At 56.4% G+C, this 17,416-nt stretch overlaps 1 protein-coding gene across 1 annotated transcript; it reads right to left on the bottom strand.

Annotated features, from left to right (window-relative positions):
* Window positions 1-998: 998 nt before the first annotated feature.
* Window positions 999-16,897, bottom strand: LOC136991641 (T-cell activation Rho GTPase-activating protein-like). The gene is given in 18 exon segments (XM_067294621.1): window positions 999-1,133; window positions 1,136-1,182; window positions 1,185-1,257; window positions 1,260-1,426; window positions 1,859-2,092; window positions 2,500-2,617; window positions 2,797-2,992; window positions 3,108-3,217; window positions 3,708-3,869; window positions 4,199-4,371; window positions 4,566-4,635; window positions 5,078-5,125; window positions 5,232-5,316; window positions 5,742-5,783; window positions 5,966-6,157; window positions 6,559-6,632; window positions 10,950-11,060; window positions 16,406-16,897. Coding segments are annotated over 18 exon segments (2,529 nt in total).
* Between the last annotated feature and the right edge of the window lie 519 nt (window positions 16,898-17,416).

Here is a 17,416-nt window from a genome sequence, read left to right as displayed (position 1 = left end):
AGGCTGCTGGACCTATGGGCTGGACGCACGGCTCGGATGCCCAGGCGGGACTCGACTCCTTGTATCCTAAGGGCCCCTTAAATCTCCTAGAACTATTTTCTTATCTCAGCTGTGCTAACCAAGAGAAACTACTGTACGGGAAGCAGTCAGAGGTTGCTGACAAAATGGAATATGCATGCCTGGCCCTGACGGGAATTTGGTCAGTGCGTAGTTTCACACACTGGGCCTGCTACCACCTACTCTGCCACTCACTCCTTGCCGGATCGTCTGCAGGTGTTCTCACTACAGAGCCTTAGCAGGATTTCGGGCCAAAGGTCACTTGGTTAATTCTCTGTATCTTGCAGATCTTATTGCCATAGTTATTATTGACATCCCTTATCCCCTATGCCTATATGTACTGTAAATGGGCGTGAAGCTTGGTCCCCTCAATGAGAAAGCAAACATTTCATTTTTTAAAGCCTTTATTGCTGCATGATGTTTTGGTTCTGAGGTGCATATTGAATTGGGTATCGCTGCTCATATAGATTCTGGCAGAGTTTTCCATCATCTCATCCATCAGGTGCCAAGGAATGTCCTATCTTGACTTGGTCCTTGCCATTTTGAGCAGGGAATGATAATATTTAATTCTGGTAAATGCTGGGCAAGAGCATAGGGAAGGTGGGACAAGTTTTGGAGCTGCCAGCTAGGAAATTGTCCTTTTTGGAACACAAATACAACACTGTTGATCAATCACTGCCTATTTCTCCCACACAATAGCTAATAGACAGCACTTTCACATCTATTTGTACAGAGTCACACACAAGCCTCTCTGCCCCACCTCTTCTGGTGGAAGAAGGTGACATCGCAAGCTGATGACGACTTCAGGAGAGCCTCTCAAGAAAAAAATGCTCCTGCAAAGCTAGCTTATTCTTTGTCCATTGAAAGTAAAATATTATAAGGATAGACAAGATATGGTTTTTACAATCTTTACTTTGGAGAGTGCCGAGAGGAGAGACAGGCTATTTAAACACAGGATGCTTTTCCTTGCTGGATGTGGTCCCAGGCGCCCAGTTCTGGAGGCTTTTTGCGCACCTTTTCCTGCAGTTGGCCAAATGGCATGACATGGAGTGCTTTTCGATGGCTCTGCTAGGTGTCTGCTGCTGTCCTCAGTGCGCTTGGTGGAAGAAGCCTGGGGCCTATTTTAAAAGTTTTTTGTGGAGTAGAGGGTGAAAGCAGTGTGGAGCAGGTGAAGACGGAGGCATGAGGTGAGGAAAGTAGCTCTGCAGGGAGCAGCTGGAGGATGTTTTGGGTATAGAGAGCTGTGTGATAATTGTGAAGGCAATATTGGAAGGTGTTTTATCAAGTGCCTCCTTCTCCAGCCTTAGCTGCTACTGAAGAACTGGGAAATTGCCCTCACTTTTGCTCAGCTCCTGCTGCCTGCTCACGCCTTCGTAGTTGCCCTCACTTTTGCTCAGCTCCTGCTCCCTGCTGGTGCCTTTGTAATTGCCCTCAGTTTCACTCGGCTCATGCTCCCTGCTCGTGCCTTCATAATTTTCCTCACTTTTCCTCGGCTCCTGCTCCGTGCTTGTGCCTTCATAGTTGCCCTCAGTTTCACTCGGCTCCTGCTCCCTGCTCGTGCCTTCGTAATAGCCCTCACTTTTGCTCGGCTCCTGCTCCCTGCTCGTGCCTTCATAATTTTCCTCACTTTTCCTCGGCTCCTGCTCCCTGTTCGTGCCTTCGTAATTGCCCTCAGTTTCACTTGGCTCCTGCTCACTGCACATGTCTTCGTAATTGCCATCACATTTGCTTGGCTCCTGCTCCCTGCTCGTGCCTTCGTAGTTGCCCTCACTTTTGCTCGGCTCCTGCTCCCTGCTCATGCCTTCAAAGCGGTTGTGCAAGGACAGGTCCGGCTCTGAGAACCACCTCTGCATCCTGCTGATGTCATTCATCACATTGCTCAGGGAAGGGGCAGAGACGCATTTTGGATATGGCCTGCTGAGCCTGCTGCTCCTGCCGTTGGGCTGCTCCGTCTCCAGTGTAGGGGTGCTGCCTTCAGCTCCCGCCTCTGGGCTGTTGCAGGCAGAACCGTCGTGCTGAGGAGCCCCTGGGTGTGCTGTGGGGAGAAGGAGCCTGTTAGGTGCTTTTTAGGTACTCTCTGAAGGTACCAGGGGACTTTCCCTGTGCAACCACACACTTTGCCAAATACAACCTTCCTGCCGACGAGCTAGAGGAGAAGTTAAGGAGGCAGAGAGGGCAATGTCCTGCGAGAGTGCAGTTCTAGGCCATAGGCAGCAGCTAGGGGAGGAGCAGAGCTGTGCAGACATTTACCATCTGACATGGGTGTTGTTTTGTGAGTGTTGTCCTTCCGAGCTCCTGGAAAGCGTTCCAGGAGGCAAATGCTGCAATACCGTATTAAACCCTCTGCACCTCTCTGCATGGCCACAGATGTCTTCCGATATGCAGTGAAAGAATGCAAAGCAGCAGCCCTGGCCGGGGACAATCATCAGTGCATCCCCCTACCTGTGGAGCTGTGTGTGCGCTCCGGTGACTCCTCGGCCGAGGGACTGAAGGGCAAGGCGATGTGCTCCCCAAATAGTGCTCGGCAGTTGTCTATTAGGAACTCGACCAGTGCTGTCACCTGCCCACAGAAAACCACGGATTTAGAGATTTGCCTGTGCCGTTGCAGAGAGTGCCGGTGAGGGGCGCCCCCAGCGTTCAGAGGTGCTGCTTTGGTGAGCTTTTGCAAGGGCAGGGGTCTCTGTGGGCATGGCGCAGAGCTGCCCCCAAGGCGGTAGCGAGGGGGTGAATTCAAGAGACCTTGTCATTGCGCTCCTTTTGCACTTCCAGCGGGAGCCCGTTGTCCGTGCCGGGGCTCAGCAGGTTTGGCCCCACGCAGATGGCCAGGTTGCTGGCGTCCATCCTGCTGGTCTCCGCGTTTTCGCTGATGTGATGGAGCACAGCAAGCAAGCGCTGGAGCAAGAGGAGGTTTGCTCTGGGCAGGCTGTCAGCCACCCTGGGGAACACAAACCAAATGTGACGTTAATAATGCAGGGTGCAGGGGCCGCTCCTTCCTCCCTGGAGCCAGTGTGAGTTCCCTCCAAAATGGTGGGCCTGCTTCAAAGTCTTACTCTTTCAGCTGGTCAATTTTGTCCTGCTGGCTTGGCATCTCCAGCGCCTCCATCCACTTCTCGTAGAGGCTGTCCGAGAGGAGTTTGGAGGGGATGTTTCGCAGGAAGTCCTGCAAGGCCAAGGTACTCAGATGATGCTCTCAGCGCTGCCAGTGAGCGGAGAGGGAGCGTGCGCGTGACTTGAGCTCACGAGCAGGCAGGCTGCGTTGAGCTCCCTGCTCCCAAAGGTGCTCCTGAGCACTGAGAGCGCAGGGGGCTGCACGAGAACATGCCAAGTGCAGCGGTGTGAGTGCAGGAGCAGCACCCAGCTCATATCCGAGCCTTTGGTCTGGTCCTCCGTCTGAGTAGTCCTCAGTGAGGAGAGGAGGATGCTGAGGAGGAGGTGGAGGAAGTGCGTTTGCCATGGGCATGCAGGGAATCAGGGGCAGAACTGGGGGAACTGAAAAGGCGGTGGAGAAGAAAAAGGCCCAAGTGTCCTGAGCCTGAACCACTGAGTTTGGCTTCAGTAGGGGTTTAGCTTTGAGTGCCACCGAGGTCAGTGGAGGCACTGACGGAGGCCCTAGCCACGTGCTCTGAGAGCTAAAAGTCAGAGGACTTCACCTTCAGCACCACTGCCAAGAGGTGCACAGGTTTGCTGTCCAGGTCAGCGTTCTCGCCCTGGTTCAGCACCTCCTTCAGCTCCTTGCGGGCCTTCTCGCTGGCCGCTCTCCTGAAGACCCCCTCAGTGGCAGGCCCTTTCTCGTACAGTATAGCCAGGAGATCCTGCAGGAAGCAGCAGACAGTTTTTGACTTTGGGGTGCGCTCTGCTTTGCTTGGATTAGTGTCTTGTTCTCACTCCATGGCGATTACAGTGGTAGTGACATGCTTGTCTCCCAGCCCACCCTCTTTTTGGCCTGGTGAACTCCACCGACTTCAGTGGAGTCATCCCTGCTTTCTTCCAGCAGAAAACGAGGCACAGGTCAAGGCTTCAGGTTCCAATTCCCTCCTTCCCAAGCCAGGCTGAATGCACAGCAGAGATTTCTTGGAAGAAAAAGAAGCCTCTGTGCAGGAAAGGCCAGAAGCAGCATGCCTCCATCCCCAGGCTTGCTTACCTGCACTGGCTGGGGCAGGCCACCATCCTTCCCGCAGACGACTGCCAGAGGCTGGCCAAAGAGAGCCGCCCTGGGGCCAGAGTCGAGCTGCCCTGGGCGGTCCCCGCTGGCAGAGGCTCCTCGCCGAGCAAATGGCCATGATATCAGCGGCCTTCTTGCCTTCGCTCCCTCTGCTGCAAGCAAAAGCAAAGCCAAACTCAGTGTAGAAGATGCGGCGGAGAGAGCCGGACGGTGCCGCTTGTGTGTGTGCGGCGCCCTGTGCTGCAGGGTCTCCTCCAGCTTGTGCAGAGGCGCAGAGGTTTTGCATGGTGGCAGGCAACAAGCAGCGTGTCAGAAGGCAGCTGCTCCGTCTCTTTCTCAGACTCACCAGGCAAGTGGCCAAGGCCCTCTCGCACGTCGGGAGGGTCCGAGCGGGGGCATTTCTTGGCGTCAGCCTGCTGCGAGAAACGGGTGAAGGTCACAGAGGTGGCCCTCAGCAGCCGGGGCCGCGAGGGAGTTGCTGCAGCGACGCAGGCATCTGCGCGAGGCTCCCGGGCAAAGCGGAGGGCGTCCAAGGCCCGCGGAGGAGAGGCCGGAGGTGCGGGCCCGACGCTGCCCCTCTGTGCCACGGGGGCTGTGGCAAAGGCTCCTGCGCAGCCAGCGCCCCCGAAGCGGCCCTGCAGCCCGCAGCCCCCGCACGGCTGGAGGCTGCTGCTTCGGTGCCCAGCAGCCCCAGCGCGGCACGAGGGCTCTGCCCGTGGCCGCGGGGACGGTGCGCCCTGCCGCGCTCTGCCTGGCACGAGGCATTTGCTGCCTTTGCCCGCCCCGGGGAGCCGCCCCAGGGGCTGAGCTAGCGCGCGTGCACAGGCAGCGCGGGCAGGGAAAGGGAGCCCTGCTCACCTCTGCCGAGATCAGCGTCTCCACGGTCGCCGCCGTCAGCGACACCTCCTAGGCGAGAGAGCAGAGAGGCGCCGTGAGGAACTGGCCAGCTTTGGGCGGCTTTGGGGAAGCCGAGGCGCTGTCGGGGCGCGGCGGGCGGCGTGAGGACACTTACGGGACGGCAGAAGCCGACGAGCTCGGTGAGGAGGCGCAGGGAGGGCAGTCGGGTGAGCCTGGCTCCCGGGGCTCCTGGGCTCTGCCTGTGCACAGGGAAGGGCACGCCAAGAGCTCTGTCAGCGCCAGCCCTCGCTGCTCTCTGCTGCCAGCCAGCCCCGCGCTGCCGAGGGACCCCCAAGCCCGAGAGCCTGCGGCAGCGCTGGCTGGGAGCAGCGCTCTGCGGCGCCCTGCCTCCTGCTGCCCACGGGCCTCCTCCTCGTGGGGACGGACGGCAGCGGCTCGGGGTGCCCGCGCCTGCCAGCGAGGAGCTGCGGTGGCAGCTCCTGGGCTCGCTGGTGACTGCGAGCGCGAGGCTGAGCAAGTCCCGCCGCTGTGCCCAGGAGCTGCCCTGGGCGGCGGGTGCCCCTTTCCCCAGCGACGTTCCGGTGTTTCTGCGTGCAGCTCCGCCTGGAGCACTCGCCCGCTCTCAGCCCTACGGCGGCACGCGGAGTTCCCCGGCAGAGCTTACCGGAGCATCGTGTCCAGCCAGAGCTGCTTCACCTCCTGCGACCTGCAGCGCAAAGGAGAAGCGGCCTCAGCCCACGCTGCTGCTGCTGCTGCTGCTCCTGCGTGGGACAGAGCTGGCCCCAAACAGCTCTCGCCCCCGTGGGCAGAGTGCCAGGGCCAGGGCTGAGCCGTGCGGGGCAGGAGAGGGGCTCGCACAGGGCCCTGGCAGGTGTCGCCCAGACTCACCCAAAAGTGACCACGCAGAGGTCGCTGGGCCAGACGAGGATGAGGGTGCGGCTGCACTTGAGGCCGAAGACCTCCTCCTCCTCCTGCTCCTGCTCCTCGTCCTCAGGCCTGGCCGCGGCCGCCTCCTCGCTGCACAGCACCCAGAGCTCGCTGAGCCGCACGCGGTGCTGCAGGCGGAAAGTGGGGCCGCATCTGCCGGGAGGAAGAGCAGGGACTCATCTGTGGGTGTTCGCCGTGGGGGCAACCCCAGCTGTCCCCCATGGCAGAGCCATTTCCAGGGGCAGAGCCATGGGAACGGTGGCCCTGAGCCGCGGGCAGCAGCAATGAGCCTCCTTCGCAGCACACACGCAGAGGACTTTGGAGAAGTCGCTGCTGGGCAATGATAGCAGCGGGATGCTTGGTGAAGGCGTGCAGATGAGAAGGACAAGAGCAGGAGCCTGTCCTGTTCTCCTTGCACCTCCCCTCATTAAAGACATGCTTTGTGCATTCATGGATCCCGCAGGATCCCTTGGGGCGAGGAATGTGCCTGGGGACGGGTGGTGGAGGCCGAGGCGGTGTCGGGGAGGAAGGAGGGCTGCGATGGCTGCTCTTACTTGAAGCTGGCGATGGCGACCGCGTGGGGGAAGAGCAGCAGGTGCCTGCGGCGCGTGCGCTGGTGCCGCGTCACCTGCGCACGGAGGGCGAGCAGGAGCTGGGGGCTGCTGCTGGTGACGAAGGCGCCGAGCGGCGGCGGGGGCCGGGAGGCTGCGCGGCCCCAGAGGCGGCGGCGGGCGCCAGGAGGCGCGGGGCCGGGGGCCCCGGGCTGTGCCCGCGTGCCGGCAGCGGGGCCGGCAGCGCCCCGGGCGCCGCAGCAGCTGGCCTGGCCCATGGCGCCGAGGCCGGGCGGACGGCTGCGGTGCGGCCGTGTCCCGCGCCGGGCAGCGCCGGGCGCTGAGCAGGCCTGCGAGAGGCCGGACGCGTGTCCCCGAGGCGGCGGCGACGCCGGGCTGGGAGCCACCTCTGTCCGCACCTCCGCGTGCCGGCACAGTGCCACCCTGGGGGACACGCGCTGCTGGCCGTGGCTGCGGTCGCCGTGGTGCCACTGTGGTGCCACTGTGGCACATTGTGATGCACCTGCTGGGACGGGGGCAGCCCCGGGGGCGCGGGCCGGTGCTGCGGCAGCAAGGGGGAGTCTCCCAACCTCCGTCGCCTCCGACCCCGCGGGATTTCCGCGTTTGCAGTCTGGGGCAAGGCAGGAGGTGGGGCTGGTGTCTGAGGAGCTCCCGGCTCCAGCAGCGGGCTCTGTGCCGGTGACACCCCACATGCGCCAGCCGCCCACTGCAGCCCCCTCCGCTGCTGCCTCAGGGGCCTGGAAACACTTGTTCTGGAGCATAAAGGGGCATCCATGGGAAGGGCCAGGAAAGACACCTGCACATCCTGGCAAATTGCAAGCCCGGCTGTTATTGCCATCTCGTTGTGGCTCAGCTTTGGCACCCCCAGGCAGCTTGGAGCGTATGGTGTGACTTGTGTCCAAATTGTGTGCCCTAAAATGACTTTGGCAAAGTACAAAAATAAAATTCCAACTCGCAGTGCACACTAGTTGACTGTTTAAGCACGACCTCAACTCCAGGATTTAGATGAGGCTTTACTTCTCTTTTGACAGGAATTCTTGTAACTACTGGCACAAACTTCTTATCTATGGGACTTGCCGTGGGGGTTTGTCACTTATTCAGCTGACTTACAACTTCTTGCTAAGAGGATCCCAACTCAGAGGAATTAATAGATTCGTTCTTGTGTAGCAGTTGTTTCGGTAGTCTGTTACATCTTTCTGCCATCCCACTACTTTGAGGTCGATGAGGAAGGTGCAAAGTCCATATACACTGTTACTTCTTTCAGCTCCTGGAGGGATGTATTTCCAGCCTTCAGGTGTTCGCTCTAAGGGACTGATCTACTTGTCAGGTTTCCCAGAGTAGTTGACCTTCCCTGAGACTAGCAACCTGTTCTCCTTTTGACACGTACTGTATCATTGCTTGACAAAAAAGGCACGAGTCTACAGTGTGTTTGGCCAATGATTTTGTCACAGGCCATCGTCTCCTTGCAGCCTGTTGAAATAACTGCGAACTCGCAGTGTGCCCTGGCCATCCATGTAACCACTTCCCCAGCCATTCCGCCTCCAGATTGTATCATACATTTATTCTAGCCAGATGATCAGCCATCTGATCCCACTTTTCCCCAGGGTTTTTAGGTGGTTGGTGGGCGGAGGCATGACCCATTGATATGTTCTTCAATTGAGCTACATCCAAACTCTTTTCCTGGGTCTGTTTTCCCCATACGTCTCTACCATTTTATTGCCAATTGTTTCTCAGCCCGTTCTCCAACGCCAGGGTGGCACCAGCCCAAACAGCATAGGAGTCCGGACAGACTCAAGGCTCCTTGCTCCACAGGGGCAGGGGCCAGGCGCAGGGATGCCGCAAGGGAGGAGAGTGCCTCAGAGCAGGGCAGAGGGCTGGGCACAGGCAAGGGGCCAGGTCCCCTCCTGCAGCACAGCCTGAGGTGGGCACTGGGAAGGGACTGGCAGCGATGGAGCTCTCTCCCTGAGATGGTGATGGGCGTCATTAAAAACAGACAGCCTGTGAGCTCAGCCCACCCCACAGATGGGCACCACAACTCCAGATATCCTGCCCTGGATCCAAGCCTGCATTGGCGATGAATCAGAGCTTGGAAAGGTAAGATGTCCCGCCAACACACCAGTGTGTCTGAGGGGCCGGGGGTCAGTGGCAGCCCTTGCTGCGCAGCCCTCTCCCCATGGGTGAGAAGGGGTAGCCGTGATGGATTCAGGAAAGATGGCCAAGGGGAGAGATAATCTTCCCCCACCTTCACTGCCAACCCTCCCTGGCAGCCCACTGAAAGACCCCCAGGGCCACCAGGCTGGCCAGGGTCTGGGGCCAGTGGTGCAATGGATAACGCGCCTGAGTACGGATCAGGAGACTGCAGGTTCAACTCCTGCCTGGCTCGACCTTTTCCTCATCCCAGCCTGGCAATGGTGGACAGCACAGTGATGGTGTCCGGTGCCCTGGTTCCTCCTTGGTGGCAACCATCGCCTGGTATTTCTCCCAACTCTCTAGCAGAGACCTACACGCTGATAAGGAAGGAAGAACTGGCTGGGGATGTGAAGGCTTTGGGTGCAGGGAGCCTTTTCAGGGTTGATCTGCAAATCCTGAGAAGAGTGGGGAAGATGAGTAGCAGAATGACAAGCCAGGACTTGAGGAGAGCTGAGCTGGGCTTAGTCGAGGGGCAATGGCAGAACAGGGGGCTCTTGCCTGTGCCCCAGCACAAAAAGGGCAGGCCAGTGGCCATGCAGAAAGCAGGTCCCACCACCACCATTGCTGTGGGCAGAAACGGGCTGAGCCACACAGGAACGAGCCTGCACCCTCCTGATCCATGGTCAGCTTGGTTGGCTTTTGCACCAGTGGCCTTGGCCCCCAAACAGCCTGGCACCCCCAGCAGCAGGGCTTCCTGTGACTCACCAGAATAGGCTGGAGGTGAAGGGTAGCACAGATTTGCCTTTAATCACCTGACCTTGCCTGGGACAGCTTTCCCCTCTCCGACAACTTTGCTCCTTCTGGGTCCCAATGTCTTGGGAGAAGCAGTTCCCAGAACATGCCACTCTGCTGAAATAAGGCAGGACAGCAAGGGTAGGTGTGAGAAATGCAATGCACAGGCCCCTGAGGGAGACCGTCCATCTGTCCCCCCTGGGGTCATGGCACACTCTAGCACTGCACAGCACAGCACTACGGGGCCAGTGCCAGAGGAAAGAGGGTGCTGAGCAAGGGGTGTCCCCTGAGGGGCAGGTGCGGTGGCTGCCCAACACATCCTGGGGAGAGACTCACTCACCTGGCAGATGCCCGGTGCCTGCCTCAGGCCCTTTGGCAGATGTGGACCCTCACCCCTTTTGCATGGCCTGACCCAGGACACCATCATCCCCCCTTCTTCAGCTTCGCCCATGTACCCTTAGCCCTCACTGTCTCTCTGCACCTCAGCCCCATCCCGCCCTGCACATTCATCCTGCAGCCTGGACTGCACTCTACAGCCAGAACTTGGCCACCCCCTCTTCACAGGGTGCCCCCATCCTCTCCACCTCCCAAGGCCCTGCTATGAGGGCAGCCCTGGGTGATTCCATGCAAAGCACATCCCCACTGCCCACACCATGGCCCATGCCTGGTTGTTGTGCCCCTCTGCCCAGACCTCGTGGTGCAAGGGCAGCGCGTCTGACTCCAGATCAGAAGGTTGTGTTTTCAAATCACACTGGGGTCAGGCTTGGTTGAACATGAGGTGCCTTTTGTATTGTCCCCGTTTTGTGCTGCCCTCATCTTGGCCATAGGAGGAGTTTCCTGATGATGGGAGAAAGGTCAGCATCTGACCCATCTTCAGTAAGTGCAAAAAGAATAATCTATCATTCTGTCAGCCTCACTGCAGTTCTCAGACGAAGATGATGGAACAAATACTCCTGAAAGCCATGTCCGCATGCATGAAGGACATGAAGATGACTGAAAACAATGAGTATGTATCTACCACAGGCAGACCACTCCTCACTAACCCACTTGCTTTCTTTGAAGAGGTGACTTCCTTAGTGGTCAAGGGGAGACCAAGGAACACCATTTCTCTTGATTTTGAGAAGACCCTTGACATGGTCTCCTACAGTATCACTGTAGCAAACTACAGCAATAGAGAGAACAAGTGAATCACAAGGTGAGTGGAAGACTTGCTAGACCATCAGGTTGGTGGTTAATGGCTGGAAGTCTGGTTGGCAACCTCAGTGTCTGATTTGGGCTTTTAGATTGTTTAATGTCTTCACTAACAGTCTAGAGAATGAGACAGAATGAGGGACAAGGGAAGCCTGCCAGGGCCACTAGGTTGACCAAGGCCTGGGGCCAGTGGGGCAACAGATAACACGCCTGGATCAGGAGGCTGCAGGTTTGACTCTTGCCTGGCTTGACATTTTTACCTTGTGGTGGTGGTGGTGGTGGTCTGCTTTCTCCATAAAGGCCTTCCCTCTCCTGGCTCTTGTCCCACCTGTTGGGCCTTCTGCAGGGCAAAGGTGGGATGGCTTCTTGCCCTACGGGAAAGAAAGAGTTCATCCAGCCCTTATGGCAAACCTGAGCCCTGCAAAAAGGGCAAAATGCCCAGCCACCATCAAATAACACCACTGCTAATCTGAAAGCAAAATTAAGATCCTTTCTTAATCTTCCATCCTGTAGGCTAAACTAATCCAGATCTCTCAGGCTACCTAAGCATATGATGTGCTCCAGCCCCAAGCCATCATTGAGGTCTTGTCTTGGTCTTGCTACAGTTTCTCAATGTCTTCCAAAACCCTGCATGTGACATAGACAAACTCCACAATGGAAAACTCACAGAATCAGAGAATCGCTGAGGTTGGAGGGGACCTCTGGAGATCATCTAGTCCAACGCCCCTGCTCAAGCAGGGTCACCTAGAGCACATTGCACAGGATTGCATCCAGGCGGGTTTTGAATATCTCCAGAGAAGGAGACTCCACAACCTCTCTGGGCAACCTGTTCCAGTGCTCTGTCACCCTCACAGTGAAAAAGTTTTTCCTCATGTTCAGATGGAATTGTCTGTGTTTCAGTTTGTGCCCGTTGCCTCACGTCCCGTTGCTTGGCACAACTGAAAAGTCTGGTTCCATCCTCTCGACACCCTCCCTTCAGAAACTTGTACACATTGATAAGATCTCCTTGATAAGATCTCCTCTCAGCCTTCTCTTCTCCAAGCTAAACAGGCCCAGCTCTCTCAGCCTTTCCTCATAAGAGAGATGCTCCAGTCCCCTAATCATCTTTGTAGCCCTTCGCTGGACTTGCTCCAGTAGTACCACATCCCTCTTGTACTGGGGAGCCCAGAACTGGACGCAGTACTCCAGATGTGGCCTCCCCAGGGCTGAGGAGAGCGGGAGGATCACCTCCCTCCACCTGCTGGCAACACTCTTCCTGATGCACCCCACAATACCATTGGCCTTCTTGGCCACAAGGGCACATTGCTGCCTCATGCTTAACTTGGTGTCCACCAGCACTCCCAGGTCCTTCTCGGCAGAGCTGCTTTCCAGCAGGTCAGCCCCCAACCTGTACTGGTGCATGGGGTTATTCCTCCCTAGGTGCAGAACCTGCACTTGCCTTTGTTGAACTTCAGGAGGTTCCTCTCCGCCCACCTCTCCAGCCTGTCCACGTCTCTCTGAATGGCAGCACAGCTCTCTGGTGTATCCACCACTCCTCCCAGTTTTGTATCATCAGCAAACTTGCTGAGGGTGCACTCTGTGCCTTCATCCAGGTCATTGATGAAGAAGCTGAACAAGACTGGACCCAGTACTGACCCCTGGGGGACACCGCTAGCTACAGGCCTCCAACTAGACTCTGTGCCGCTGATCACAACTCTCTGAGCTCTGCCATTCAGCCAGTTCTCAATCCACCTCACTGTCCACTCATCTAGCCCACACTTCCTGAGCTTGTCTATGAGGATGTTATGGGAGACAGTGTCAAAAGCCTTGCTGAAGTCAAGGGAGACAACATCCACTGCTCTCCCCTCATCTGCCCAGCCTTCTCTGATGGAATGACTGGCTATCAGATTGGTTAGGCATGATTTCCCCTTGGTGAAGCCATGCTGACTACTCCTCATCACCTTCTTGTCTTCCACATGTGTGGAGATGGCCTCCAGGATGAGCTGCTCCATCACCTTTCCAGGGATGCAGGTGAGGCTGACTGGCCTGTAGTTGCCTGGGTCCTCCTTCTTGCCCTTTCTGAAGACTGGGGTGACATTGGCTTTCTTCCAGTCTTCAGGCACCTCTCCTGTTCTCCATGACCTTTCCAAGATGATGGAGAGTGGCTTAGCAATGACATCCGCCAGCTCCCTCAGCACTCCTGGGTGCATCCCATCAGGGCCCATGGATTTGTAGGTGTCATCATTTAAGCAAACTTCTCTAACCCAATCCTCCAGCACCAAGGGAAAGTCTTCCTTTCTCCAGACTTTCTCTCTTGTCTCCAGGGTCTGCGGTTCCTGAGGGCTGGCCTCAGCAGTAAAGACTGAAGCAAAGAAGGCATTCAGTAACTCTGCCTTCTCTGCATCCTTTGTCACCAGGGCACCCACCCCCTTCAGCAAAGGGCCCACATTTTCCCTAGTCTTCCTCTTGCTACTGATGTATTTGAAGAAGCCCTTCTTGCTCTCCTTGACATCTCTAGCCAGACTTAATTCCAAACGGGCCTTAGCCTTCCTCGTCACATCCCTGCATACTCTGACAACCTTCCTATATTCCTCCCAAGTGGCCTGTCCCCCTTTCCACTTTCTGTAGACTTCCTTCTTCTGGTTGAGTTTTGCCAGGAGCCCCTTGCTCATCCATGCAGGTCTCCTACCTCCTTTGCTTGACTTCCTACTCATAGGGATGCACCGCTCTTGAGCCTGGAGGAAGTGATGTTTGAATATTAACCAGCTCTCTTGAACACTCCTTCCTTCTAGGGCCCTAACCCATGGGATTCGTCCAACTGGTCCCTGAAGAGGCCAAAGTTTGCTCTCCTCAAGTCCAGGGTTGCGATCCTACTTAGTGCCCTTCCTCCTCCTCGCAGGATCCTCAACTCTGCCATCTCATGGTCACTGCAGCCAAGGCTGCCCCCGACCTTCACATCTTCCACCAGTCCTTCTTTGTTTGTTAGTACGAGGTCCAGCAGCACACCTCTCCTTGTTGGCTCCTCCACCACCTGTGTCAAGAAGTTGTCTCCAATGCTCTGCAGGAACCTCCAGGACTGTTTGTGCCTAGCTGTGTTGTCTTTCCAGCAGGTATCGGGGTGGTTGAAGTCCCCCATGAGAACCAGGGCCTGGGATTGTGAGGTTACTTCCAGCTGTCTGTAGAAGGCCTCATCGACTTCCTCTTCCTCATCAGGTGGCCTGTAGTAAACACCCACAACAGTGTCACCCATGCTAGCCTGCCCTTTCATCCTTACTCATAAGCTCTCGACTCGCTCTTCATCCACCCCTAGGCACAGCTCAATACATTCCAGTTGCTCTCTCACATAAAGAGCAACTCCACCACCTCGCTTTCCTGGCCTGTCTTTCCTAAAAAAGCACATAGCCATCCATGACAGCACTCCGGTCATGCGAGCTATCCCACCATGTCTCTGTAATGGCAAAGAGATCATGGCCCTGCGACCGCACACACATCTCTAGTTCTTCCTGTTTGTTCCCCATGCTGCGTGCATTGGTGTACAGGCATTTCAGAGAGGTGATGGAGCATGCAGGTTTCCCAGGACAGATACAAGCAGGTCCTCCACAGCCACATCCCATGCGCACTTCCCTGGCTGCATTCACCTGCTGGAGGCATCCTGACTTGAGCAGTCTTTTGCCAACTACCCTGTCACTATAACTCTCCCCCTCCCCCATCTTTCCTAGTTTAAAGCCCTCCTTACCAGCTTGGCCAACCTGTTGGCAAAGACCCACGTGCCCCACCTCGTGAGGTGGATCCCATCTCTCACCATCAGTTGTCGATCCTCAGACAGGGTCCCATGGTCATAGAAACCAAAACCCTGTTGCCAACACCAGCGGCGCAGCCAGTCGTTAACTTGGAAAGTCCCTCTCCTCCTCCTCTCATCCATCCCCCTCCCTGGCAGGATTGAGGAGAAGATGACCTGGGCTCCCACACCCTTGACCACCATCCCCAGAGCTCTGAAATCCTGCTTGATGGTCTCCAGCTTGCCCTTGGTGTCATTGGCACCCACATGGAAGAGCAGCAGTGGGTAGTAGTCCGAAGCGTGGACGAGCCTTGGCAGTCTTTCCATGACATCTCTCACACGAGCCCCCGTCAGGTCACAAACCTCTCTAGACATGAGGTCAGGTCGGCAGATAGATGCCTCCGTCCCCTGCAGCAGGGAGTCCCCCACAACAATCACCCACCGCTTCTTCCAGGCGTTCCGGCAAGGCACAGGGTGTGTTGTCCCAGGTACTTCCCTGGCAGCCATGCCCATCTCCTCCTCATCCTGGAGGGCACTAAGCCTGTTCTTCAGCTGCAAGTCTTCGGGAGGAGTAGGAGCCTTTCTCCTCCCACGAGCAGTGACCACTTTCCAGCCTTCTTCTGCGGTGTTATGATGTACCGTTTCACACGGCACAGAGCCCTCTGGCAACTCCACTGCTGTGGGGGGCTGGGACTCCCGAAGCTGCACAGTCTCCGAGAATACCCTGTCTATCTCCTGCTCTGCTTCTGGGATGCTGCGCAGCCTGCTGACCTCCTCCCGTAACTCCCTTAGCTGACGACACAGCTCGCCAACAGCAGCACACCTCCTGCAGGAGAGCTGGCTGCCAGCCCAGGCCTCCCGGAGAGGCCCCAAGCACTCCCTGCAGCCTGAGACCTGTAGAGCTGCATCTGCTCTCAGGGGGTCGGTCTGGGTCCAAGCCTCTGACACAGCAACTCCAACAGCCACTGGGGAACGCGCTGTGCGGCAGCGTGTCACAACCATACCTGAGGAAACCTACACCACAGGGACCAGAAACAAAGGTTCCTTCATACACCCTGCTGCATGAACTGCTGCCTCTGGGAGCTGTGCTCTAGGCCTGGCTCTTATATAGGCCTCTCCCTAGCACTGGCTAAGAGGGTGCTTGACCCGCCCTAATCAAGGGCCACCAGGATCAAAGGCCCCAACTGCCTCTGCTCAGGGGCAACCAAGAGAGCTCGTTAGCAGCAGCCACTCCTAGCTAGAGCTTTTCCCAGGAGAAGTCAAGGTCCCTGCAGTTGTCCTTGCCTAGCTTCCCCTTTCCTGTTCACAGCAATCACCTGCTAGTTCCTCGGGGGTCCTCGGAAAGCCCACAACTTCCAACAAGATCCTCAGGTTCTAGTCAGAGCCCAAACACTGCTGCATCTGTTCGCTGCCTCTGTTGCATTAAAAAAAACATTGTAAGAAATCTCTGGTCCGACCTCCAGCTCAAAGTACAATCATTTTCAACATCAGCTAAGGATCAGATTGCTCAAGGCCTGATTAAGCTGAGTTTTGAATTTCTCCAAGCATGAAGAGTCCCCATCCCTCTCAGCCCCCATTCTAGGTCACCTCCATGGTGAAATTTTCTTCTTATATTTAATTGGAATTTTCTTCCACAGAATTTCTGTTTGTTCCCCTCCTCCCTTTGAGAAGAGTCTCATTGCAGCTACTCTATAGCCACTCATTACATAGCTGTAGACAGAGGTCTGAACACAGAATCCCTGAGCTTGGAGATCATCTAGTCACCTCTGGAGAATGTCTAGTCCAACCCTCTTAGGGTCGTCTACAGCAGATAGGTCCAAGGACAGAGACTGCCAAACCTCTCTGGGCAACCTGTCCCAGTGTTCAATCACCCTTACAATAAAAAAAAAAAAAAAGAAAAAAAAAGTTTTTTTCTTATGTTTGAACAGAATTTATTGTATTTCATTTTGTGCCTATTGCCTCTTGTCCTGTCACTGGGTACCACTGAGAAGAGTCTCTGTCTTCCTTACACCCTCCCTTCAGATCTTTAGACACACTGACAGGATCCACTCTGCGCTTTCTCTTCTCCAGGCAGAACAGTCCCAGCTCTCTCCGCCTCTCCTCATATGAGAGATGCTCCAGTCCCCTAATCATCTTAGTAGCCGTCCACTGGACTCGCTCCACTAGGTCCGTGTCTTCCTTGCACTTGGGAGACCAAAAGTGGACCCAGCACTCCATGCGTGGCCTCAGCAGTGCTGAGGAGAGGGGAAGGATCACCTCCCTCCACCTGCTGGCAGCACCTTTCCTAAGGCAGCCCAGGATGCTGTTGGCCTTCTTTGTCACAAGGGTACACTGCTGAATCATCTTCAGCTTGTTCTCCAGGAGCCCCGGGCCCTTTTTGGCAAAGCTGCTTTCCACACCCTGCCACTGCAGGCTGTCTTCGTACACAATGTACTCCAGGCCCCTGACCATCCTTTTGGCTTTGCATTGGCCTTGCTACAGTTTGTCAGTGCCTTGCAAAGTCCTGCACCTAACACAGACTAGCCCCACGGGAAAGCAGAGGCAATACAGCTGGTGCTAGATGCTTAACCAAGCCTGACACTGATGTGAGTTGACCAAACAGCCTTCTGGTCTGGAGTCAGACACACTGCCTTTGCACCACAAGGCTGGAGGCATGCAGCACCCAGGCACAGAGCGTGCCCCGCGTGGTGGGGATGTGCTGTCCATGGGGACCACCAGCACATTCCTCATTACCCGCTAATATATGCACAAAGGCCATCACTGCACAGTAGTCTTTTGTGCTGCCCTTAAGGGCTAAGGGCTTACCAGTTACAATCGCTTTTTAAATGAGAATTGACACAGGCAGCTTGATTTCCTTTCTGGAGTTAATGGCTTGGTAGTTAGCAGCCCTTCTTCTGCAGCTAAGAGCACTTTCTATAGGGGAGTGGAGTTTTGCTGAGAGCCTGTGACCACCAGGTGGGCAAGAGAGGG

Source organism: Apteryx mantelli, chromosome 3, assembly GCF_036417845.1.
Source record: "Apteryx mantelli isolate bAptMan1 chromosome 3, bAptMan1.hap1, whole genome shotgun sequence".
NCBI lineage: Eukaryota > Metazoa > Chordata > Aves > Apterygiformes > Apterygidae > Apteryx > Apteryx mantelli.
Note: the sequence above shows the minus strand (reverse complement) of the source record. Positions and strands in the feature narration are given on the sequence as shown.